At 43.4% G+C, this 25,301-nt stretch overlaps 1 protein-coding gene and 1 long non-coding RNA gene across 3 annotated transcripts in view; one reads left to right on the top strand and one right to left on the bottom strand.

Annotated features, from left to right (window-relative positions):
* The window catches only part of LOC105482425 (neural precursor cell expressed, developmentally down-regulated 9), a 124,346-nt gene extending 100,571 nt beyond the window's left edge, over window positions 1-23,775 (top strand). Inside the window, exons 3-7 of one of the 2 annotated variants that reach the window (XM_011742518.2) lie at window positions 14,447-14,548; window positions 15,686-15,787; window positions 16,959-18,200; window positions 19,057-19,146; window positions 21,359-23,775. In XM_011742518.2, the coding sequence (XP_011740820.2) occupies window positions 14,447-14,548; window positions 15,686-15,787; window positions 16,959-18,200; window positions 19,057-19,146; window positions 21,359-21,868 (2,046 nt within the window). In that variant the 3' untranslated portion in view covers window positions 21,869-23,775. The remainder of the gene's footprint in view (window positions 1-14,446; window positions 14,549-15,685; window positions 15,788-16,958; window positions 18,201-19,056; window positions 19,147-21,358) is intronic. The other variant, XM_011742516.3, reaches the window with a different exon arrangement.
* Window positions 157-14,725, bottom strand: LOC139363507 (uncharacterized). Its single transcript, XR_011624035.1, has 4 exons — window positions 14,557-14,725; window positions 14,289-14,339; window positions 1,102-1,176; window positions 157-282 (listed from the first exon to the last, which is right to left on the bottom strand). It is a non-coding gene; the product is annotated as an uncharacterized lncRNA (long non-coding RNA).
* Window positions 23,776-25,301: the final 1,526 nt, after the last annotated feature.

Genomic DNA, 25,301 nt, shown 5'->3' on the forward strand with positions numbered 1-25,301 from the left:
GCCTCCTGACTGCTTATAGGCTAAGCACTTGGTAGAGCATCAGCCCACAGATAGCAGCCCAGTGAACCAATGAACAAGGTGGAAGCGAGAATCAAAGTGTTAAATTAGAGTTAACCTTTAATTAACTGAAAGGTGGTTCTGATCTTATCACACATCCACCCTCACACGCTGCTGCTCCAATCCCATGGTCCAGCTTATTACCATCTGGTATGAGAGGTGTCAGATTATATACAGTCACTTCCCTCGCTGAAGGACCTTTCAGAATGTCACTGCCTGTGTGCTCTAAGCGTAATTAATCATACACAATAAATGAGTACCTTGAAGCAAAGCATGAGTGATATAAAGTTGGGCTTATCTGAGAGTTTAACTTCTGTGCATTTTGCCCAATTTAGACAAGATTAGTTAACTCCTCTGTGGTCACCTAAGGAGGAAAACTAGCCGTTTTTTTTTTTTTTTTTTTTTGAATCAGGGTCTCGCTCTGTCACCCAGGCTGAAGTGCGGTGGCGCCATCTTGGCTTACTGCAACTTCCGGCTCCTGGGTTCAAGCGATTCTCATGCCTCAGCCTGCTAGCTGGGACTACAGGCATGCGTTACCAAGCCTGGCTAATTTTTGCGCTTTTAGTAGAGATGGGGTTTTGCCCCGTTGGCCAGGCTGTTCTTGAACTCCTGGCCTCAAGTGATATGCCTGCTTCAGGTTCCCAGAGTGCTGGGATTAATAGGCATAAGCCACTGTGCCCGGCCTGACTTTTTCCTCTGAGGAGCAGAACTTCCTTTCCATATGTTATGATTTACCTAGAATGCCTTTCCCGTCTATTCTCCCAGTGAACTCCTATCCATTCTTTAAAACCCACTCCAAGGTTCATCCCCTTCATGAAGCTTCCTCTCTGCAACCCAGCAGTTTCTCCCTTCTCTATGGTCCCAGAATATGTTGTATATTTCACTGATCTCAAGGGCTCCTTAAAAATGGAATGGTCTGCCATAGCAATGCGTGTGATGGTCTAGACTGGGGTAAGTATTGCTTTGAGGTGGCACTTGGAAAACTCAAGTAATATTCAGATTTACCAAGATCCTATGACATCATCTTTAAGGACCATTTTCTACCTTCCAAAATGGGTCACAGCCAAATGTTGGCAGGAAATGATTCAAAGGTTTTAGCCAGGTCTTCCAGGCTCATTCCTGAAAGGTAATGTAAGAAACAGTAATAGATTAGCTACAATGTTTGTACCTTCCTAGACACTGAGTCATCACAAATTACACACATACACGTACATACACATACACACACACACACACGCAGACACCCATAAGCTGTTGGCTAAGGAACAAGGACTTCCCTTATTGGAATTTGAGGCATTGTGAAATCTGGTTGCCCAGAGTGTCACTCAGATACTAGCCAACTAAGTACTATATATTAGCTGCATGACTTGTCTAACAACAAGCAAAAAATAGGTTTAGAGGAAATGAAAGCTTCCAGAAAAGTTAAACTCTGACTTCACCTCACTTTCGCCTATTCCCTGCCTATACACACACAAAATACACACACACCCAAAAAAATACTTCTAGGGCAGAGGGTACTTCAGTTTCTTCATTTATAAATCAGTAAAATACAACTATGTTCCAGAATTGTACGTTTCTACATAAAGATAATCCTAATTTAAATGAATTGTTTGCCTCGATACATGGTTTTCGGGGCTATGCAGAGAACTGAACTTGCCATCTAAAATGTCACCCCTGAAGTTTCAAGATACATTTTAATACTACACAAAACTGGAGGTCGTTCAGCACTTGAAGGGCAGGACTTTATGAGCTCACTTTGAAAATGAGAAGTATCTTTTCTCAGACAAGTCACCAAAGCCAAAGCAATGAGCAAACTGTAACACCCCTCCTTAAAAATTAACAAAGGTCCTTTTTGTTTGGCCAGTGCCAAAGCCTTCAAACTCAGTTGCACTTCGTTCTAAAGTTTATAGATAATGCATATTTCTAAGAGTGCATTAGTAACTTCTTATAAACCCACACCAAAGCAAACAGAGGTTAACCCTCCTTTTTCAATGATTTCATGCTAAGTGACTGTGCTTATCAGAGTGAAGAGGTAAGAGGCTGCTTTAATATGACGTCTGGCTAAGTAGGAGAACACTGTATTTGTGAGAGAGAGAGAGAACAGAATAAGTTTATTTATTTAATTTCATGATAAAACAAACAATATTGGTTGAACACATCTTTTTTTGAGACAAAGTTTCACTCTTGTTGTCCAGGCTGGAGTGCAATGGTGCAATCTCGGCTCACTGCAACTTCTGCCTCCCGGGTTCAAGTGATTCTCCTGTCTCAGCCTCCTGAGTAGCTGGGATTACAGGTGCCCACCACCACGCCGGCTAATTTTTGTATTTTTAGTAGAGATGAGGTTTCATCATATTGGTCAGGGCTGGTCTTGAACTCCTGACCTCAGGTGATCTGCCCACGTCGGCCTCCCAAAGTGCTGGGACTACAGACATGAGCCACCGCACCCGGCCTGGTTGTACAAATCTTTAAAAAAAGACTTGCTTGAATACATCATGCAAAATGCAGAACTAGAAACAGTCAGCAATCAAAAGCACTTCATTCTAACTAACTGTGCCTTAAACGTTGTCAAGATAACTTCTAGAGAGACGTGTTGCTCCTGTTTAAAGTGTGTCAGTGCCACTCACATAGGACAATGTGTGTTCCTCAACATCGGATGTAGGCCGGGCGCGGTGGCGCATGCCTGTAATTCCAGCACTTTGGAAGGCCGAGGTGGGTGGATCACCCGCGGTCAGGAGTTCGCAACCAGCCTGACCAATATCATGAAACCCCGTCTCCACTAAATACAAAAAAATTAGCCGGGCATGGTGGTGCATGCCTGTTAATCCAAGTTACTTGGGAAGCTGAGACAGGAGAATCTCTTGTACCTGGGAGGCAGAGGTTGCAGTGAGCTGAGATCACGCCATTGCACTCTGCCTGGGCAGCAAGAGCAAAACTCCTTCTCAAAAAAAAAAAAAAAAAAAAAAAAGTAGGATGTAACTCCAGTAACATTTGAAGAGTACCAAGGAGTCCTCTCTTTAAAGGGATTCCATAGTATATCAGTTTTTTGAAGCAAAGAAGCCTTTAGCAATGCCACAATCACCTCTGATTTATTTGATTAATTTTTGTAATACTTGGTTTTCTTAAAGCATGGCACACTTAAACCAGTTATTTATTGGATGAGTTTTTGTTTTCAAAGTCACCACCAATTGAATGTGCAGCCTTCACTGGTGTCATTACCCCATGCTTCCATCTCATTTTGCAAGATAGTTTTAGAACCAAAGTGGGAGTGACCCCAAGGCAGCTTGAACCTTGGCTCCATATCAGGGATCCTAGAGAGGTACTGCCACCTGATCCTCTCCACAGCCTCGTGAGGTGCACCTCACAGCGTTCACTGTTCAGAGGAGGGAACTGAGGTCTGAGAAGGAAATTCACTTGCTGAAGTTAACTTGCTGCCTCCAGTGAGAGGATTGATATTTGAGCCCACGTCTGTCTGACTCCAATGCTAATGATTTTTACATCCCGGCTGAAGGATGATGTTGCCAGGCCCTTAAAGAAGAAGGCATATTTGGACACCTCATTAGCAATTTGGGTGCTAAATCATACCCTGTTGGCAGGATGAATTAAAGTTGCTGCCCAGGGCTCCCACCTCAGGTCCAGGGAGTAGCCTCAATGCTGAGGGAATCCGAATTAAGGAGCATGGAAGTTCCTCCCACCCAGCGGTAGTGGGCAGCTTCAGAGTGGGCTGATCCAGGAGTCCCGAGCAGGTCACTAGGGTGATGTCTAGACTCCAGTACCACTGAGAACGTTGCTATGTTGGCTTTCTCTGCCACATGGAAAGACTATCTTTTTTCTTTTTTTTTTTCTTTTTTCTTCTTTTTGAGACAGAGCCTCGCTCTGTTGCCCAGGCTGGAGTGCAGTGGCGCAATCTCGGCTCACCACAACCTCCGCCTCCTGGGTTCAAGTGATTCTCTTGCCTTAGCCTCCCGAGTAGCTGGGACTATGGATGTGCACCACCATGCCTGGCTAATTTTTGTATTTTTATTAGAGATGAAGTTTCACCACGTTGGCCAGGCTGGTCTCGAACTCCTGACCTCGTGATCTACCCACGTCGGCCTCTCAAAGTGCTGGGACTATAGGCGTGAGCCACCACGCCTGGCCTAAGACTGTCTTTCCAAATGACTTCAAATTCCTCCAAATGGGTAACTTCATTTAACCAGGTGGGAGCACCTCCCAAAACACAAGTTACCCAGTTTTCAAGTTGTGGCTGTCATATAAGGAAGTAACTTTTTTAAAGAGAATTTACTTGTGAAATTAGGAAAGTAGTAGATTTCTGGAAAATGTCTAACATGTATTGCTAGTGTAGGCCGCAGGGCATTGAGAAAGGTGTACCGCTGCACTGCTGGCCCAGCTAACCAACGGTCTCCTCCACTTCTCTGTCATTAATAGCCTGAGTAACTAACTCCACTTGAGTTCCCTCAACTGTGAAATGGCAAGTGACGCTCGATTATCTCTAATGATCTTTGCTAAAATTTTATGATGCAGATATCTTTATCTGATTCTTTCTCAGAATCACTTTAACAGTTTAATAAAAATGGCCTGACATCAAGAGTCTTTTTTTTTTTTAAAGAAAAGATACTCAAGCATTGATTATAAATTTCAACTTGACCCTTAAGTTTTTGCAGATTTTTTTCCACTCTTCCTTTAGGATCCAGCCCACCATCCCATCCAGAACCACAGTGCACTTTGGAAGACAGAGCTGTGTCAAAAGACAGCAGGAGCAGGCAGGGACACAAGGAGGCAGGGGCTGGAGTGTGCTGAGCCAGGGAGAATCAGTCTTCGACAGACCCAGGTCTTGTACCCAAAAAAACTTCCAGAGTTCCCCACTAAGGAGCACCCTCATCCCTGTTTTGTTACCAAGAGCTAAGAAAGCACTTCATCCTGGAACTCATTGTTTTCTGCCCATTTTCCCCTATTTAATCCTATTGGATTTTGCAGAAGACATTTTAGGCCTGGTGTCTCTGGACACGACAACCACCTTCAGAGCAGGCACCGAGTTCTGCCTCGTGAGTGGTTGGCCTCATCAGCTACTGCCTCTCTTCTTCCAGCGAAACCATGAGAGTTCTCCTATTTAGGAGGAAATGATACCAATCGGCATTTGGATCCCAAAATTCTCATCTCTCACCTCCTCTCCGTAGTCCCATTCCCCTTAGGGCAGTCTGTGGGCATCTCTCTAAAATCCATTTCCCAGTGTAGATGTAGTGCTCAGTGTCCTGTTGAATTTATTTGGACATCAGAAGAGCCAAAATACCTGTGCTTTTTTATAGTTTTCATTCAAAGAACGTTTCAGTCCATGAGACAGAAAAAAAAAATGGCTTGCTGTATCCAGCTTGTCACAGGCTTGTATTTGGCATTGTTCTGAGAAAGACCTCAACCACTTGTGAAACCCAGACGTCATTTCCCGTCGTGTTCTTTCATGTTAAATGCTCCTAGCTGCTCACTGGTGCTTGGTCACTCTATAACTAAATATTGCTTTAGCACTTGCTACACAAAGAGCTTCCTGAAAGCAGCAGGGGAGACATGCTAGGGGCTTAACAATCAGGGCACTGTTTCCATTGAGCGGGTTTGCTGCCCAATGCTGTGTCAAATGAAAGTGACCCAAGAGCGCCACTGCTCCACTTCTGAGCGTCCAGTTGTGACTGTTTCCTCGCTGGGGAAAGAAGCTGGCTGTGATTTAGATGTGGCTAGCAAAAGGTTTGCTTCTGGCATAAAATCAGGCATCAGAACGACTTCGAAAGAAAGTAAATCACCTCCCCAAAATACATGGGAAAAAAACTTCATGAGCACAAGGGAAGCATTTGGAAAGGTTAACCACGGACACAGCTTACGAGGGTATATTTTTAAGGCCAGACTCAGTTTTCATTATATTGTTGCTATGCAAGTAAATAAATGAGCTCACTGCTACACCCAAGCTGGGCAGAACAAATTTACAGAGAATTAATAAACCCAGGGTAGGCAACATGTGGCTTTTCCTCTGGTCGTAGAGAAGCAACTAGTACTCTTGGATTTGAAACAGGCAAACCTCTGTAGCTTTAGTTTCTGAAAACTGGATCCCAGTTCTTATGGGCAGGCAGTGATAATGGTAATGTTTCTTTTCCTCGGGTTTTCTTTAAAGGGAAGGGATCAAATAGTTCATTTAAGACAAAGAGGTTATTATAAAGTCTAATAAATACTGTGGTAGCTCTGTTAATGCTTTTCAAGGGCATTTAAGTGAAAGAAGTCCTTTCCAACAGGCAGTTTTGGAAAGCTAAACACTCTTGTTAATTCATGAAACACAAAGAGAGATAATATAAATAAATCAGGGGCTGGGGAGGAATTAGAGATAGACAGGAAGCAGTCAAATTTTACTTCGCACATATGCCAAGAAAAGTGCAAATACATGGCTGTTAATCAGTAAAACATACTTTTAAATTCAGAGAATCATAGGTACTATGAATGGTGAGGTTATAAATCTGTAATCATTATGGCACATGGACACTTTTTAACTTCTCACCAATTACCCATTGTTATTTCCTGAGCACCTCCTGGGTTACCTAGCTCCTCACTAGGCCTTAGGGAAGGACACAGAAGCTGATTCCACACATTACTGCTCTACTAAATTCATGGGTAAACTCCACTGGCCAATAATCAAGGCATTATCTATATTGGAGGCAAACAATTGCACAATTCAGGCTATTTGTAATGTTGCTTTGAATTGTAGAGACTTAGAGAATCATGGGACATAGACTCTAGAACAGGTCTGTGTCCCATCATTCTCTTAGAAGAAGACCTTTCAAGTACTATTTCTTATTGTTTTTTAAAATCTTGTTAAAATGACAAAATTTATATATTTTTATAATTTTTAAATTTTTGATGCATACAAAGATAGATACAGATAGATAATGTAGAAGTATAAATAATATTAAGTCACTAGAGCATGATCAACTAGCGAAGTTACCCAGTCTTCTCTCCATCCCATCTCTCTGTCTCTCATCCACTCCACCCAATTCTTCCTTTCAAAGAGTAGGATTTTTCTGCTTCATTTTTTTACTGCTTTGTTCTTACTTAGGGTTGCTGGAAGCACATGGAAGGAGGGAAATAGTTAAAACAAGGCAGTGTTGGGAGGGGAGCGATGAGAAGTCATGATAAGTAGGTGGATGACCCACAGGGCTGGCATCAGAAGGAAACATAGCAAAACATGGTGGATATGAGGATTGCTGTGGGGAGAAGGATTGGCCTTTGTGAGTGACAGCCATCTGCTCCCTTCCCACTTCCCTTAGTGCTCCATTGAGCTAGCAGCACGTAGCTGAGAAGTTGAAGTTCTCCTGACCACATGGCCTTTGCTGCCACTGCTCTGCCCCATCCCAGGCACCTAGCCAGCTCTGCATTAAGGAGGTGAAGTGGATGCCCAAGGAAAGAAGTGCCCCCAAGGAGACTTGCTGAGACCTTGAACAAGTGACACAATGTGAGCAGAAGTTGTCTTGATAGAAAATGCTTTGTTTCTAGGCATTCCAGAGAGATGGGCAAGTGTCCTACTTCTTGGCAAGATCCTCTAAACAAACCCAGCTTGTGAACCTCCCCTGAAAAGATCTCATCTGATGAGCATTTTAATAAAGTGTCCTGAGTTTGGAGCCTTGCCATCTTTCTCTTGGATAAATATCTTTATCTCCTAGACTTGGAAAAACACATTTTCTCCTAGGGTTTCCCATTGGTGTGTCTTGAGCTGCTCTGGTGATAACCGTAATAATGCCAATACTGATATGAACAGCAGAAAACAGTAACCCAAAGAACTCTACAGATGATCATCAAGGACCACTGTTTCTTACCCATTTGCTGCTTCGGTTTGAAATTCTCACGGCCTCTTACATCTCACTTTGAGCACTATACATTCCTAAAGATTAACTTCTTTCTATCTGACTTAAATTTAGGAATGATTAAAACATGATTAATGTTTTCTCCCATGATTTGATCATAAAACATTTTGAAAGGAAACAGCCTTGAGATCTGTGATTACTAAGACATACATAACATTCTTATCGCATTAGAAAGCAAAAATGGACTGTTGCTTGTCTTGTTCCTCTTGTCTTGTCCCCTGAATTCCTGTTCATCTTTGATTGTATGTGGGACATCGCATTTTTAATACATTTGTAGAAATAATGTGAAGCCTATAAAGACATTTTCTGCCTCCAGAGAGAATTTTCTTTCCTTCTGCCAGCCTCATAGGCAAGCATCCATCTGATTCCATGCTTTGAGATGTTCTGGCAACCCTGATGTCTTCAGCCTGTGCAAGGGTGGGTTTACTTCCACTTAATCCTTATTTTGGATACGGTCCTTAGGGTTCCAACCCAAAGTCGGGGGTGGTTTGGGGTCCCTACTTTGGTGAGCCCTATATAGTTCAATGTTCCCCCTTACCCAAAGCAGCTGTAGAAAACCCAACACAGTCTCCCAGGCACCTGTTTCAGATCAGCAAAAAATAGCACATGCCCCCAAGGAAAAGCAATCTAACCTCTATTAATTCTTCTCCCAAAGTTTGACCTAGTTATTATCCTTTAACTCTTGACACTATTAAGGAGATCTTTTCTAGCTCTTCTTCATTTTTCTAAATTGTCTTCAGCAAGATGGTTAATTCAATTACCTAGTTCATGATTTCTGGAAGTCAAAGTCGAAACGTAAAATCTATATAGCCTAGGTGACAATTACAATAACAACAGCTAAGGCTTATTATGGCTTTATGCCAGGTACTTTATGTACCTGATCTCATTTAATACTCATATAGCCTGTGAGGGAAGTATAATTTCTATTTTACTTGTGAGAAAATAGGCTTAGAATGGAACCTTGGTTCTCATAGCTTGTGAGTGGTAGAACCGGGATTTAGATCCAGCTCTGCCTGAGTCCAGCTTCTGTTTGTCAGTCACTTCCCTCTTCAGACCTAATTCTTCCAATAAGCAACAGAAAAAGACCCAGTGGGGCCATGGCCTCTGGCACACAGCTTCTCATGAACGAGCCTATCACACATCCCCAGAACTAAAGCAAGCGTATGTTCCTTCTGATGTCAAGGTAAAAAGCAGGGTTTGTTTTGGTTTTTCTTTTCCAAAACACTCCCCCACATGTTTCTGGCTTGTGGTTAAGAAGAAACCAGGTGTTCATGTCACATACGAGCTCAACTGGGGAAAAGGAAACCATCCAGCAGCCCTCCTTGCCCTCCAATAGTGGCTTCACCCAATCTGAGGTGCATTCTTCTACAGTTTCTGATTTCTCAACTTCACCTAACATTCCCTTGCCTTCTTGGCTCCCTCTCTTGCCCAATACTACCATGCATGGCTGATAGGGCACCGTTCTGCCCCGTATCCCATGGGTTCTACTTAACCCAGAGCTGGCTTACCTGGAAACCAAGCTTATTCTATATTGGCAGACCTCACACCATCTTGCTTAAAAGCCTTCAGTTTTCCTTTGGTTGATTAATGTATCACTCAATAGAGTTATGCAAGATCTACTGGGCTGGACACTGTACTAGGCCCTGTGGTTTATATTTAAATGAAGAAGGAATGATCTTTGACTTTAAAATGCTGGAAGAAGAGATGAGATGCATCGAGACCGTCAAACCACAAGTGATTAAGTGCCATTAGAGATGTGTGGATCACTGGCTCAGGGAGTTCCAAGGACAGAGACATATTATCTGTTTGAGAAGGGCTTGATAGGGGGAAAAACATTCAGCCAGGCCTTGAAAATCAATTCAAGTTTGAATATGAGGAAAGAAAGAAGAGCGTCTCAGACAAGGACACGGCATGGATGAAGACACGGAGGTGTGGGCGTGCAGGGCATCTGTGGAAATGGACAGCTGAGTTCTCGCCGAGGAAGGGAGTTGGTGCAGAGCATGGGGACCCTGCCTTCAGAGGATTTCCAAGAGGAAGGAGGGCAAAAATACACAGATGAAGGCAAAGACTGGCAGCCCAGAGGCCAAAGACATGTTTAGTTTGGCCAAGACACTGTTTTTAAAATTTAAGCCAATTTTGAAAACCAGGTTTCACATAAAATTCCAAATTTCTGGATTCTCCTGAAAACATGAAAGATCTGGCAACACAAGGCACAATGACTTCCTCCTTTCGGTAGCAGGGGGTTCTGTCTCCCCAGCACCCAAGCCTGGCTTGTTTCTTCCCTACACCCTACTTGCTCAGTCCTCGAGCATCTGACTATAGGACCCTTGCTCTGCTATAGGTACCAGCTCAGGGAACACAGATGCAGAAACATCAGAAAGAACCCTAAGGGCCTCTCATCCAGCTTGCTGACTGTCATCATGTTGGTTCTCAGACCTCCCTATCCCTCTCTGCTACCCAAACACAGACCCTCTTCTTTAAAATTTCAGCATGCATGGCTTTCAAAATTATGAGGCATGAAAGTGTCCAAAGCATCTCCAAAAACTCATGCCGCCAGGATCTGAGACTCAAAACAGTGTGGATCAAACACCATCAAAGTGTGGGGCGGGGCAATCCGAGTTTGTTTTCTTGTTTTTATGTAAGCAGATTAATTAGAAAACTAACATAACACCAGTCTTTGGGCTTTTGATCCTACCCTGCCGGGATCCAGACTTGGAGATGTATTAAATGGATTCTTCTTTTTCTAAATGTCTGCAATCTGCCCTTCTTGACTTCATAGCTCTTCTCAAAGTCTCTGTCTTGGGCCCTCCTGTTAGTTACGGAGAATGGCATACTAATATCTGAGAAAGGTTGAATTCCTCCTAGGGACAGAAAATCCACATACGGAAAGTGCAAATCCTGTGCCGAGTAATCACTAAAATAGTTGCAGTAGCTTTGGGTCATAGAGCCCCAGGAGACCTCACAATTTAGACCCCTTCCTGGCAACACTAATGAATTAAGAGGTCAGTTTGGTAATTCCAAAGGCTAAGCCTTTGTAACTATAAATAAATACATAGAATGAAAGGAATGTAGGAAAAAAAAAAAAAAAAGCAAACAGAGGGGGAAAGGAAATGAAAACCTGACTTGATTTCATTGAGAAAATTAGTTTTAAAATGCCCTTTGTGTAGCAATTCCTTTAATGCCTCACCGAACAAATGCCTAGGAGAATTCTTCCAAACTTGAGGTCCCCTTAACCAGACCTTGGCGTGCCTCTTAGACTGAAGTTCGGCAGTTCTGGGAGGTGGAATGAGGAGAGATCGTAGGAAGGTTTTTGTGTACTTATGTCAAGCAGCAAGAAAAAGCCTTAATGAACCACAAAACTGGAGACTTTGTAAGGTACAGCTCAGTCAGCACTTTTCCTCTGAGGAGAGAACACACAATTGGCATGAAAGTGACCCAAGCAACAGGTCGAGGCAGAGAATGTCCAAAAGTAGAATACTTCCAGCTCCCTGATCTTCCATACGTCACAATGCGGATTGCTGCACTGGACTTGTCTGACCAGATGCAAAATGCTGGTCCCATTTAAATGCCATTTGTGGACCAACGTGAATTAGATGGTAATGTCAGGAAGGCTGGAGGGGGGCAGGGGCTGCTGTATCTAGTTGGCTTTTTCCCCCTGTGGTTTTCACCATCTGTTTCTTTGAATGTATAAACAAGGAAAATGACTGGTTTGGAATGCAGAGTTTTAAAAAACCAGATGACCACAGGCATCCTCTAAATGAGAAAGAGAGAGCAAGTTGGGGTTCTGTGACATTTGTCAGGAAGTGAAATGTTAAATACCGGGAAGCATTGGCGCTCTCTGCCAGGGAAGATCCACAAAGGCAAGGAAACACTTTGGCAGTGACCCTGCCTTCCTTTTCTGAGGTCGTGCTATGTGTTTATATGTCACGTAGTGCTATTTTCAGACACCAATGCCACCCACTCTAGCTCCCAGCCCCCTTCTGGGTTTTTTGTTTGTTTGTTTGTTTTGTTTTGTTTTGAGACAGTCTCTCTCTGTCACCCAGGCTGGAGTGCGGTGGCGCAATCTTGGCTTACTGCAAGCTCCACCTCCCAGGTTCATGCCATTCTCCTGCCTCAGCCTCCCCTACAGGCGCCCGCCACCACGCCCGGGTAATGTTGTGTATTTTTAGTAGAGACGGGGTTTCACCGTGTTAGCCAGGATGGTCTCAATCTCCTGACCTTGTGATCCATGCGCCTTGGCCTCCCAAAGTGCTGGGATTACAGGTGTGAGCCAGCATACCTGGCCTGTTTGTTTGTTTGTTTATTGAGATGGAGTTTCACTCTTTTTGCACAGATCTGGAGTGCAGTGGCACAATCTCAGCTCACTGCAACCTCCGCCTCTTGGATTCAAGTGATTCTCCTGCCTCAGCCTCCCAAAGTGCTAGGATTACAGGCATGAGCCACTGCGCCCGACATGCCCCCTTCTGTTTTTTAAACGAAAGAGGAACAGTTAAGTTGGACTTCAGCATAACCAGCCTTGGTTTTCCATTAGCATTATTGCTAAGTTGGCAACGTTGGATAAAATCCACTCTTGGAAACTTTTAAGCTGAACAAAAGCTGCACTACGAGCAGGTGCTATGATAAAGCCAAAACAGTCCTCTAAGTAGAGGGGCTGGTGAAATAGACTAAGGGGAGATCTTCATTTCTCTCCTGGACAATAGTGAGTATAAAAAAAACAATCATATAAGGGCATTAGGAACACAGTGTGTTTTTCTTTAGCAAAGGGCATCCTGCTTTAAAAAGGAAAGTTTGCTATGCACAATACAGTGGCCACTCTATAAAGTGGTTCTGTATGCTCCATGAGGTCCATGCCAACAGACCTCAAAGCAATAGGTTCCTTTTTTAAACCCAAGACAGTGGAGAGACTTAATGGAAATTTTGAGTGCATACTAATCTCCTTTACCTTCGCTGCAAGAAATAATCAGTCGTAAGCACTAGGGATTTAAAGCCAAATTGAACTCAGGCATTTTTAGAGCCCCTGGGGAGAAGGGCATTGGTGCATTTGGCTGAGTTCCACCCATTTCAGCATAAGACGGACGTGGAGCATTTTTCACATAGTTTTGTAGGCAGCCTGACGCCAGAGTTTTCACTTCAGAGAAAGGATAACAAGTTGATGGTTTCTTAGGGAACAACCAACTCTTCCTAATTTGCAATGTCTGGTCTCCTCAAAAATGTCGTGGGCAATGCTTGACATGGGCACTGTTAATGACCTGACGGGTGGGGGTTAGGCATAAACAAGACCCTGTGCATTTAGAAGCCCTTGGAGGATTACATATGTTTCCAAATGAGTTAAGTTCAAATAATTTTTTGCTGGTGCTTAGCACACCAATGAAATATGTAGATATGAAAAACAGGAGGCTGTTAGGTAAGATTCATTTTACTGGCACTGGTTCCAGATGCCAGCATCGTGATGAACGCTATTTGACTTCTGACATCCCTTGACGTAGGTACTGTTGGGGATGTTTTCTTTCCTGGTGGAAATGGGAAAATGATTAGAGACCAGAGGTCAGGCGATCTGAACTCTGTTCCCGGTGCCTCCCTGGCTCACTATTTTGTTTGTTTGATAAGTTAGATCGAAAGCTCCCAGAGGTTTCTAAGGATAGCACAGTTGGAGCATTGGCTTTGTAAAAGTACTCTGGTGAGCTGTGGAATTACAGTTATAATCATCATCATAATGTCCAATGAAGAGGCATACTGAGGAAGGCATGAGAGGAATTTTAAGTGGCTGAACTCTATTTGCATTATTCATTTTACAAATCGTTTCAGAACCCTAAAGCAAATTTCAGTATGCAGTACTTTACATGCAAAATGCTCCTGTAGGACTTTCATAAGTTACACGCAAGTATCCCTTAAAGTATATTTTAGAAATATGCTTACAGTGCATCAACTCTATCTGATGAACTCTGAGATGATCACAAGGAAGGGTGACAGAGATATTTTAGGGATATGTTTCTCATTGGGATTCAAGAGGGATTTAAAATTTTACTAACCTGGGCCAGACGCAGTGGCTCACGCCTATAATCCCTGCACTTTGGGAGGCCAAGGTGGGCAGATCACCTGAGGTCAGGAGTTCGAGACCAGCCTGACCAACATGGTGAAACCCCGTCTCTACTAAAAATACAAAAAAATTAGCTGGGCGTGTTGGCGCGCACCTGTAATCTCAACTACTCAGGAGACTGAAGCAGGAAAATCACTTGAACCAGGGAGGCAGAGGTTGCAGTGAGCTGAGATCGTGCCACTGCACTCTAGCCTGGGCAGCAAGAGCAAAATTCCATCTCAAAAAAAAAAAAAAAGTTTACTGACCTGGTGTCCACTTGTCTCCTTCCTGTTGTGTCTTCTTTCTTCAGTTTCTTTCTATCTTTTTATGAGGGAGAGTTGAGGGATGAGTACTTGGTTAGCAGGCAAGGAGATTCAATGACTCAGGCTTGGAAATTTATATCTTTGTGCCTTCTCTCCCACAGGTGATAACCCCCGTAAGGACAGGCCATGGCTACGTATACGAGTACCCATCCCGATACCAAAAGGACGTCTACGATATCCCTCCTTCCCATACCACTCAAGGGGTGCGTACCAGAACAAGGTCACAAGAGGAGAAGAGCTTCTAAGGGTAGTGTTCCTTCAGGGCTGTAGAGAAAATGGAGTTCACAAATTATGTATTAATATACGTCATATAAAGCTTTATTTAGGTTGTCTATCCAGTAGCCACTTTAGCCAATGCTATTTAAATTATGTTTTCTGGATTTGCTTTATCAGGAAATCCTAGTATTTCACCCAAGAGAGCTTATGTTCTACAATTTTACTTCAAAAAGTAGAATTTTTTTTTTAAAGACAAAATCTTACTTTGTTGCTCAGGCTGGAGTGCAGTGGCTCGATCTCAGCTCACTGCAACCTCTGTCACCCAGCCTCAAGCAACTCTCCTGCCTCTGCCTCAGCCTCCCGAGTAGCTGGGACTACAGGTGCACACACCACCATAGCTGACTAATTTTTGTATTTTTGTAGAGACAGGGTTTCACCATGTTGGCCAGGCTGGTTTTGAACTCCTGACCGCAAGTGTTCTGCCCACCTCAGCCTTCCAAAGTGCTGGGATTACAGGCGTGAGCCACCGCGCCCAGCCGGAAAGTAGAAAATTTAAACTACACTTTAAAGTACAGGCAGTGTAGATATTTCACATAAGATCATCTTTTTTTTTTTTCTTGTTTTGTTTTGTTTTGAGACAGAATCTCGTTCTGTCACCGGGCTGGAGTACAGTGGCACGATCTTGGCTCACTGCAACCTCCACCTCCCGGGTTCAAGCGATTCTCCTGTCTCAGCCTCCCGAGTAGGTGGGACTATAGGTGCGCGTGCCACCACACCCAGCTAATTTTTGTATTTTTAGTAGAGATGGGGTTTTACCATGTTGGCCAGGATGGTCTCGATCTCTTGACCTCGTGATCTGCCCCCCTCAGCCTCCCAAAGTGCTGGGATTACAGGTGTGAGCCACCGTGCCTGGCCAAAATCATTTTTATATTCAGTCTAAGTTAAAAACCACAAAATGTATAAAGAAAAAAAAAAGGTAATCAATTTGTTATAACATGGAGCACTGCTAAAGATCAAGCTTGTACACAACCTGGTAAATAAATCCGTAATTAAGCGCTTAGGAGCATAAAAAATGACAAGTATAAGACATTTCCATTGTGGGTAACTCATGGGTTTCTCTCCAGGTATACGACATCCCTCCCTCATCAGTGAAAGGCCCTATGTTTTCAGTTCCAGTGGGAGAGATAAAACCTCAAGGGGTGTATGACATCCCGCCTACAAAAGGGGTAAGTGAGTGACTACAAAGCAGCAAAAAGGAGTGTGAGTGTGTGTGCGTCTGTGTGTCGAGGGGCATGGGGTCGGGAGGAGGGTGGGTAAGTAGTTTATTGGAATAAAACAAGAAAGGCAAACCCAAAAGGGGAAAATGTAGTCTTGGTGAGAGTAAAGGAATGAAGCAAAAAAGGAAAGGCTCATTAAAGATAGCTCTAGGGATTTCATATTGAGGAGCCGCAACTAAAAAACATTGGGAGGCCAATAAGGAGAACCCTTTGGCAGGGAAGATAATTAGTTTGGCAAGTACTAATATATATTTGTAGAGGGTTTGTTTTGTTTTGTTATATTTTGTTTGAGACAGGGTGTCGCTCTGTCACCCAGGCTGGAGTGCAGTGGTGCAATCACAGCTCATTGCAACCTTGACTTCCCAGGCTCAAGCAATCCTCCCACCTCAGTCTCCCAAGTAGCTGCCTCTTACCTCAGCGTCCCAAGTAGCTGTGACCTCAGGTGCATGCCACCATGCCTGGCTAATTTTATTTTTTTGTGGAGACAGCATCTCCCTATGCTGCCCAGGCTGTTTTTTGAACACATGGGCTTAAGTGATCCTATTACCTTGGCCTCCCAAAGTGCTGGGACTACAGGCGTGAGCCACCACGCCTGGCCTGTAGAGGGTTTGACAGTTTTCTCAGTCTGTATGTTTGGGTGAACTCGTTTGACTCACTCTGTTACCCTCTGGGGTATGCCTGCACAGAGCACGGTAATCCCTACTTTACAGACAAGGGGACTGTGTTTCAGACACCTATGCAGCTCATTCAGCATCACACAGCTGGTGTAATAACCGAAGAGACCAGGGGAGACCTCCGGTCTTACTCTGCTGCTCGGCACAGATCAGCAGAGAAAGGATACCCAGGAAGTGGTCAGAAATGTAGGACTGGAACACAGGGGTGAGCAATTTAACCAGCAGGGTTGCACATGCAAGTCTACACCAAGAACATGTGGGTGGAGACACTTGTCAAAGGACAAGGGAAGTGGCAGCAGAATAGCGGGGAACCTTGGAAGTGCCTAACATGGGGGGCGGGGGAAGGCGACCGAAAAAATGCCAGCAAATAGGACTGAGCACATGGGACCGCATGCTCCCACGAGCCAACACAATAAATAGCATTTCGCTTTCTACTCGCTTTTCAGGTATATGCCATTCCACCCTCTGCTTGCCGGGATGAAGCAGGACTTAGGGAAAAGGACTATGACTTCCCCCCTCCCATGAGACAAGTTGGAAGGGCAGACCTCAGACCTGAGGGGGTTTATGACATTCCCCCAACCAGCGCCAAGCCAGCAGGAAAGGACCTTCATGTAAAATACAACTGTGACATTCCAGGAGCTGCAGAACCCGTAGCTCGACGGCACCAGAGCCTGTCCCCGAATCACCCACCCCCGCAACTGGGACAGTCAGTGGGCTCTCACAACGACGCATATGATGTCCCCCGAGGCGTTCAGTTTCTTGAGCCACCAGCAGAAACCAGTGAGAAAGCAAACCCCCAAGAAAGGGATGGTGTTTATGATGTCCCTCTGCATAACCCGCCGGACGCTAAAGGCTCTCGGGACTTGGTGGATGGGATCAACCGATTGTCTTTCTCCAGTACAGGCAGCACCCGGAGTAACATGTCCACGTCGTCCACTTCCTCCAAGGAGTCCTCACTGTCAGCCTCCCCAGCTCAGGACAAAAGGCTCTTACTGGATCCAGACACAGCTATCGAGAGACTTCAGCGGCTTCAGCAGGCCCTGGAGATGGGTGTCTCCAGCCTAATGGCACTGGTCACCACCGACTGGCGGTGTTACGGATATATGGAAAGACACATCAATGAGATACGCACGGCGGTGGACAAGGTGGAGCTGTTCCTGAAGGAGTACCTCCACTTTGTTAAGGGAGCTGTTGCAAATGCTGCCTGCCTCCCGGAACTCGTCCTCCACAACAAGATGAAGCGGGAGCTGCAGCGAGTCGAAGATTCCCACCAGATTCTGAGTCAAACCAGCCACGACTTAAATGAGTGCAGCTGGTCCCTGAATATCTTGGCCATCAACAAGCCCCAGAACAAGTGTGACGATCTGGACCGGTTTGTGATGGTGGCAAAGACGGTGCCCGATGACGCCAAGCAGCTCACCACAACCATCAACACCAACGCAGAGGCCCTCTTCAGACCCGGCCCTGGCAGCTTGCATCTGAAGAACGGGCCGGAGAGCATCATGAACTCAACGGAGTACCCACACAGTGGCTCCCAGGGGCAGCTGCTGCATCCTGGTGACCACAAGGCCCAGGCCCACAACAAGGCACTGCCCCCAGGCCTGAGCAAGGAGCAGGCCCCTGACTGTAGCAGCAGTGATGGTTCTGAGAGGAGCTGGATGGATGACTACGATTATGTCCACCTACAGGTAAAACAGCCGAACTCATAAAACACCTACGCTCACTCACATGCAGGGAGCCTGAGACAGATGCCTGTAAGGATGTCGGGTTGGACTACCAAAGGAGAGCACACGATTAATGTTAATCCACATGGTTCACAAATTGGAGGGAGTGTTGTAGAGTAGGAAGAACGCTGGACTGAGAGTCCTGAGTACTCACTCAGCTCTAGCCCTTTCTCTGACATTTACTGTGTGACCAACTTATTCAACCTCCTTGGGCCTTAATTTCCTCATTTGCAAAATGAATGGTGTAAGGGGCTGGATTAGATCCCATTGATACCTCAGGTAAGAGGAGACTCACCAAGTAGGATAATAGGCCCTCTAATGATATTACCAACTGAGCCTCACCTGGTGCTGAGGGAGGGAGTGGAGAGACAGGATGGAGGCATTGAACATTCACCTTACTCGTTGTCTGACTCTGCACAGTGGGAAATACTGCCTTGGAGCAGAAATCTATAGATGATTTGAGGGAACTGGAAGTGAGAGGTGGACCACATTTAGACCTGCGTTTGGGGGTTTACGGGTTCACATATAATCTATGAGAAAACAACTCAGAGAAGTAGTACATTTATATAGGAGATTTTAAGGGAATCATGAGTAGCTCTCTGAAAACTGTAAGGTGCCCCCAGAAAGCTGGCACCCTATATGGCAATGGGCTTTATTTTTCTGCCACCCCTGTCTAGGGTTCACAGTGCCTCACTGAGCATTTGAGATGTTGCCAAGGCAGTGGAAAATAAAGAGTATTTACTCATCTGTCAATGAAATTGTTAGCATAAGTGAATCACAGTGATGACATAATAATGTTCTTTATGTTGAAAATTAACAGGGTAAGGAGGAGTTCGAGAGGCAACAGAAAGAGCTATTGGAAAAAGAGAATATCATGAAACAAAACAAGATGCAGCTGGAACATCATCAGGTAAGTTCAATCAGAGCAAAAGCTGCTTGGTGTTGGAAAGATTTCCCACCTAGTACTAAGGAGAGTTGTAACTTCAAGAGATTATGATTTCGATTCTTCCAGCTCACTGGCAAGAATCAGCTCTAAAGCACGGAATGGGGTTTAAAAGCAAAGAGAAGGTTTATGACCTTGCTAGTTCATCTGGGTGTACCTGGGTTACATCTAAACAGCAATTTTTTAAAGGCTAAACCTGCGTATCTAACATATGAGGACTACTTGGGTTAAGGCATTTGGTCTCAAGAAACAAGACCCATTCAAGCTAGCCTAAGCAAGCAAGTTTACAGTAAAGTCATAGGAGGGGAATTCAGTAACAGAAAATGAAGATATAGCCAGGTCTGGTGAGGACTAGAACTGTACATTCTCTCTCCTTCATGTACTTCCTTTGCTTTTTTCCTATAAATCTGTTCACCCTCCCCTATTTTCTGGTTTTCTCTGCTTATCTACTCATTTGGCTCCCCTGTAACTTTGCAGAACCCATAAATGGCCACTCAGAACTTCTATAGATGGCTTCTCATCTCAGCTTCCCCTTCTGATGGTTAGCTCCCTTCTCTTGTTCATCAGATTCCTAAGGAAGAGTCTGATTGGGCCATTTTGATTGGGCCATTTCTCTCTCTCTCTCTCTCTCTGTGCGTGTGTGTCTCTACCTCTCTCTCGCCAACAACACAAGCCTATGCTTTGGCTGGCCTTGGTCCAATCTAAGGGTACGAGAGCAGAATTCAATGTTTTCAACATATATCCAGGCCCATCTACTGAGGACTTTGGGCAGGGCATGTTCACTCAAAAGTTGGGTATGAGTAGGGCAGATAATGATGAGTATTGGTAGGACAAGAGCATAAAAATAAAGAGAGATGGATTGAGGATTTATTTGCAAGCCTTTCAAGATGAAATGAAGTGAAATGGCATGTAATGACATTAAATGGCATGCTGTATTTAGGAAATCTGAGTTCTAATCATTTCTGGCCAACCAACTATGTCAAGTGAGGTAACCTCCCCAAGCTTCAGTTACTACTCTATAAAATGGGAAAGTACCCCTTGCCCATCTAATGGTATGACACATTGATGAACATATTTGCATAAAGCCTAAGATATATAAAATATAATCCATTATGATTAAATATCTTGGAATATCACCTTGTACCTGTTTGTTTGCCTTGGCATCTGGCAAGGTAAGATTGCAGGGCTTTGGGGAACTTGTTGAAACCATAGCAATCCCTAAGAAGAAAATGGATTCTAGAAAAGTAAAGCTGGCTATGCATTTCTCAGAGAAGCTGGGTGAGGTGATCACTGCTCCAGCTCATCTCTACCTCCAGGTAGGAGATTAACTGAGTCCTAAGCTCAGGTCACAGATAGTCCTTACCTGCAGAAGAGAGGTCTCTCCTGAGTCTTAGTGGAATCCCCAGAAATTATTATATTGCAATTTAAATAATACACCATTTGGGAGCAATGAGGAAGGAAGGAAGAAAGCCAGCACCTGATGCATCTGACTCTGGGTGAGACCCCCTTGTTTTAACAGCTCTGGGGGACTAAATATTATGATGCACAATTCCCATTCAGACTTCTTTAGAAATTTTTTTTTCCTTAAGTGCTCATATATTTATATGCATTAATCTTCCTGTAGCGCTGGATCATAACATGTCTATCAATCGTGACAGAAAGAGTAGGATAAACAGAAAGGGGTCATGAATGGCCATTTCATCTGAGCATCCTGAGATAGTCGAGGCTTTCTCCGAGAAGGAGCAAACTGTCAGGGACTTACCTGACAAGGAGGTCACTACATATGGTTTTCCCTTGCCACCACTCAACATTAATAAACATTTACATAGAGCCTATTACATACCAAACTATTCTAAGCACTTTGTAAACGTTAACTATTTTACCCCCATAAAGGTATGGGTAACAGGGCTGCGGTTTAAACCCTATGCTGCCTTCTAGCCAGAGGTTACAAGAGATCAGTGGTCCAATCATAAAAGGTCTAAGCTTGAGGATCATCTTTCCCAACGTGTACATTTTACAGTTTAGGAAAGCAGGGCAGCTTGACCCAGGTTGCAAAGCTCACATGCATCTAACAGTTATTAGGGACTAAAATCCCTGTCTTTTAACTCCAAGCCCTGGTTAATTTCCATTGCAACACATTCCCTTGCTCTAATGAGATCTACTTTCGCCTTCCTTGCAGCTGAGCCAGTTCCAGCTGTTGGAACAAGAGATTACAAAGCCCGTGGAGAATGACATCTCGAAGTGGAAGCCCTCTCAGAGCCTACCCACCACAAACGGCGGCGTAAGTGCGCAGGATCGACAGTTGCTGTGCTTCTACTATGACCAATGTGAGACCCATTTCATTTCCCTTCTCAACGCCATTGACGCGCTCTTCAGTTGTGTCAGCTCAGCCCAGCCCCCGCGAATCTTCGTGGCACACAGCAAGTTTGTCATCCTTAGTGCACACAAACTGGTGTTCATTGGAGACACACTGACACGGCAGGTGACTGCCCAGGACATTCGCAACAAAGTCATGAACTCCAGCAACCAGCTCTGCGAGCAGCTCAAGACTATAGTCATGGCGACCAAGATGGCCGCCCTCCATTACCCGAGTACCACGGCCCTGCAGGAAATGGTGCACCAAGTGACAGACCTTTCTAGAAATGCCCAGCTGTTCAAGCGCTCTTTGCTGGAGATGGCAACGTTCTGAGAAGAAAAAAAGAAGGGGACTGCGTTAATGGTTACTAAGGAAAACTGGAAATACTATCTGGTTTTTGTAAATTATCTATTTTTGTAGATATTTTATATGAAAATGGAATATTTTAACATTTTAAGGGTTAGACAACTTTCAGAAATTCAGGGAGCTGGAGAGGGAAATCTTTTTTTCCCCCGAGTGGTTCTTATGTATACATAGAAGTATCTAAGACATAAACTGTACAGAGACTTGTCCACGTGCTTTTGTATGCCTGTGTATTCATGTTTGTTTGTAGATGTTTGTCTGATGCATTTCATTAAAAAAAAAAAATGAATTAAGAAGCACCTTAGTAAGCACCTTCTAATGCTGCATTTTTTTGTTGTTGTTAAAAACATACCAGCCGGTTATAATATTGTTCTCCATGTCCTTGTGATTCTGAGCCTGGCACTCCCAAATCTGAGAAGTATAGTATATTTGCAAATGTTCACCTTCCAAATCATGAGACATAGCACGACTTATTCTTGTTTTGAAAACTCTTTTCAAAATTGATCATCTTAAACACATGATGGCCAAGTGCCCAAAAGCCCTTTTGCAGAGCAAATTTCAGAATATGTATGTGAATCCAAGCTCTGACAGTTCAGGTGCTGGAGGGAGGAGAGACCTGTGTGTTTAGAGGCCAGGACCACAGTTAGGATTGGATTGTTTCAATACTGAGAGACAGCTACAATAAAAGGAGGGCAATTGCCTCCCTGGGGCTGTTCGATCTTCTGCATTTGTGAGTGATTCAGTCATGAGGTTTTCCAAAAGATGTTTTTAGAGTTGTAAAAACCATATTTGCAGCAAGGATTCACAAAGGCGTATCAGACTATGATTGTTCACCAAAACAGGGGAATGCTTTGATCCGCCAGTTACAAGTAGAGGCCTTTCTGACTCTTAATATTCACTTTGGTGCTACTACCCCCATTACCTGAGGGTAACTGGCCAGGTCCTTGATCATGGAACTACAGAGCTACCAGGATGTGTCCTGCTCTCTAAGGGAATTTATTGCTGTCTTGCACCTTCTTTAAAACTCACATATGCAGACCTGACACTCAAGAGTGGCTAGCCACACAGCGTCCATCTAATTTTTACAATTTCCTGTGGCCGATGTGTATAACCCCTACCACTATCTCACAGGTAGTCACAGTATCCATTCTATAGTCTGTCTCCTCACACCTGTTAGTATTGACATAGCACAAACACCACAAGCCATCATGTTCTTCATGGGGCAAGCGAAATACTTCTACCCCATGGGTAAACGTATTTACATATTACTAAGAGAAAAAGCACATTATCTATGATCTTTTGGTCCAATTCTTATTTAGCATTTTTATTCCAGCCTATTTGGAAACATGTTTTTAATTGCAATATATGCCTGACTGAATTAAGCTTGCTTGTTTTAAACAACCAAATCATTGGAACAGAAAAGGATTTAAAAAACAAGAATGCATCTCAGAGTGATTAAAAAAAAAATCAGTGGAAATAAATGATCATAGAAGGTGCTTTTCAAAACCACTGCTATTACAATTCTCAAAGTCCTACTCTGCCAAAAGAAGACTAAAAGTCATAAGTTACATGACAAGGAAATGTTTATGTGGGAAGAGGGTTGCTGAAAATCAACAACACTTGAAGTTTAAAGTGCGTCTTTGTAGATTTCATTGTATAATGTGTATTTCTTAGAAGATGGCTGACTTGATTGATCTACGCTAAGTAGAGACATTTCACATTTTTAAAACCAAAATGTTCAATCTGTATTACTCTTTGCCATCTTGTATGTAGAGGCTATTTTTAAAACATTAAATTTTTAGATCTCTGTTTTCATAGCCACTGGGTTTTCTTTTTCATACTCCTCTGTCACAGAATTAAATATTGGCTTACTTTGGTACTCCTCATATAAAAAGTTAAATTACGATTATTTTAGCAATGCTATAGGTCTGGATTTTTTTAGGAAAATTGAGGGTTTTTTTTTTTTTTTGTATATGTGTCACTTCCAAGTGTATTTGCATTCAAAGAAAATTCTGGAACCTGTGAACACTATCTAATTCAAATATCTGGAACAAGGCCTGTGTTCCCCCAAAAAACCCACACATTCAGTAACGTGTAGGATGATTTGTTTTCATAATATGGGTGCTACCAGTCATGTGGTTTTTAGAATCAAAGAAAAAAATTTTTTTTTTTTTGAGACGGAGTCTCGCTCTGTCGCCCAGGCTGGAGTGCTGTGGCCGGATCTCAGCTCACTGCAAGCTCCGCCTCCTGGGTTTACGCCATTCTCCTGCCTCAGCCTCCCGAGTAGCTGGGACTAGAAGCGCCCACCACCTCGCCCAGCTAGTTTTTTGTATTTTTTAGTAGAGACGGGGTTTCACCGTGTCAGCCAGGATGGTCTTGATCTCCTGACCTCGTGATCCGCTCGTCTCGGCCTCCCAAAGTGCTGGGATTACAGGCTTGAGCCACCGTGCCCAGCCATAAGAAAATTTTTCTATTTATTTTGGAATAGTCATAAAGAAATAATTTAAAGCAAACTATTTAATGAAAACAAGAGATTTGTAACCATGTAATTATCATTTTTAATGGTTGCTCACTCTTTCATTCAGGTATCCCACTGAGATTTACAGACAAATTATTTAAATGTATCATGTACCATTTTGCCCACACATATAAGCATTAACTTATTTTTGACAAAATGTCAAGGCACTTCAATAAGGGAATGAAAGTCTTCTGAAAAAAAAATGGTGCTGGAACAACTAGATCTATGAAATAAAATGAATACGTGCCTTACGTTCTACCCAAAAAATTAACCCAAATGGGTCACAGACCTAAATGTAAAACTTAAAACTCCTAGAAGAAAACATAGGAGAAAATCTTTGTTATCTTAAGTAGACAAAAGTTCCATATTTGAAACACTTTAAAAACTTAACTCAGAAAAAAAAATGATATATTGGACTCCGTCAGAATTTAAAACTTTTATTCTTCTGAGGATACCATTAAAAAACCAAAAGTCAAGCCAGAGAATGGAAGAAAATACATCACATCTATCAGCCAAGGACTTATATCAGACTTAGGAGACAAAAAACTAAATTTTTTTAACACGGCAAAAATTTGGAGAAGAAACTTCATAAAAGAAGACATATGTAGGTAAATGGAAAAAGTAAATAAAAACCACACCAAATAGAATCACTAAAATTAAAAAGACTAATGATACCCCGTGTTGGTGCAAGAAAGGGGAGCAAACGTAGCTCTTGTACATTACTGGTGAGAATGTTAAATGATACAAACACTATGGAAAACAGATTGGCAATTTCCTGAAAAGTTATATCTATGTCTACCCTATGACCTAACAATTTCTCTTCTAGGTATTTACCCCAAAGAAATAAAAGCATATGTCCATACAAAGACTTACATAAAAATATTT

Source organism: Macaca nemestrina, chromosome 5, assembly GCF_043159975.1.
Source record: "Macaca nemestrina isolate mMacNem1 chromosome 5, mMacNem.hap1, whole genome shotgun sequence".
NCBI lineage: Eukaryota > Metazoa > Chordata > Mammalia > Primates > Cercopithecidae > Macaca > Macaca nemestrina.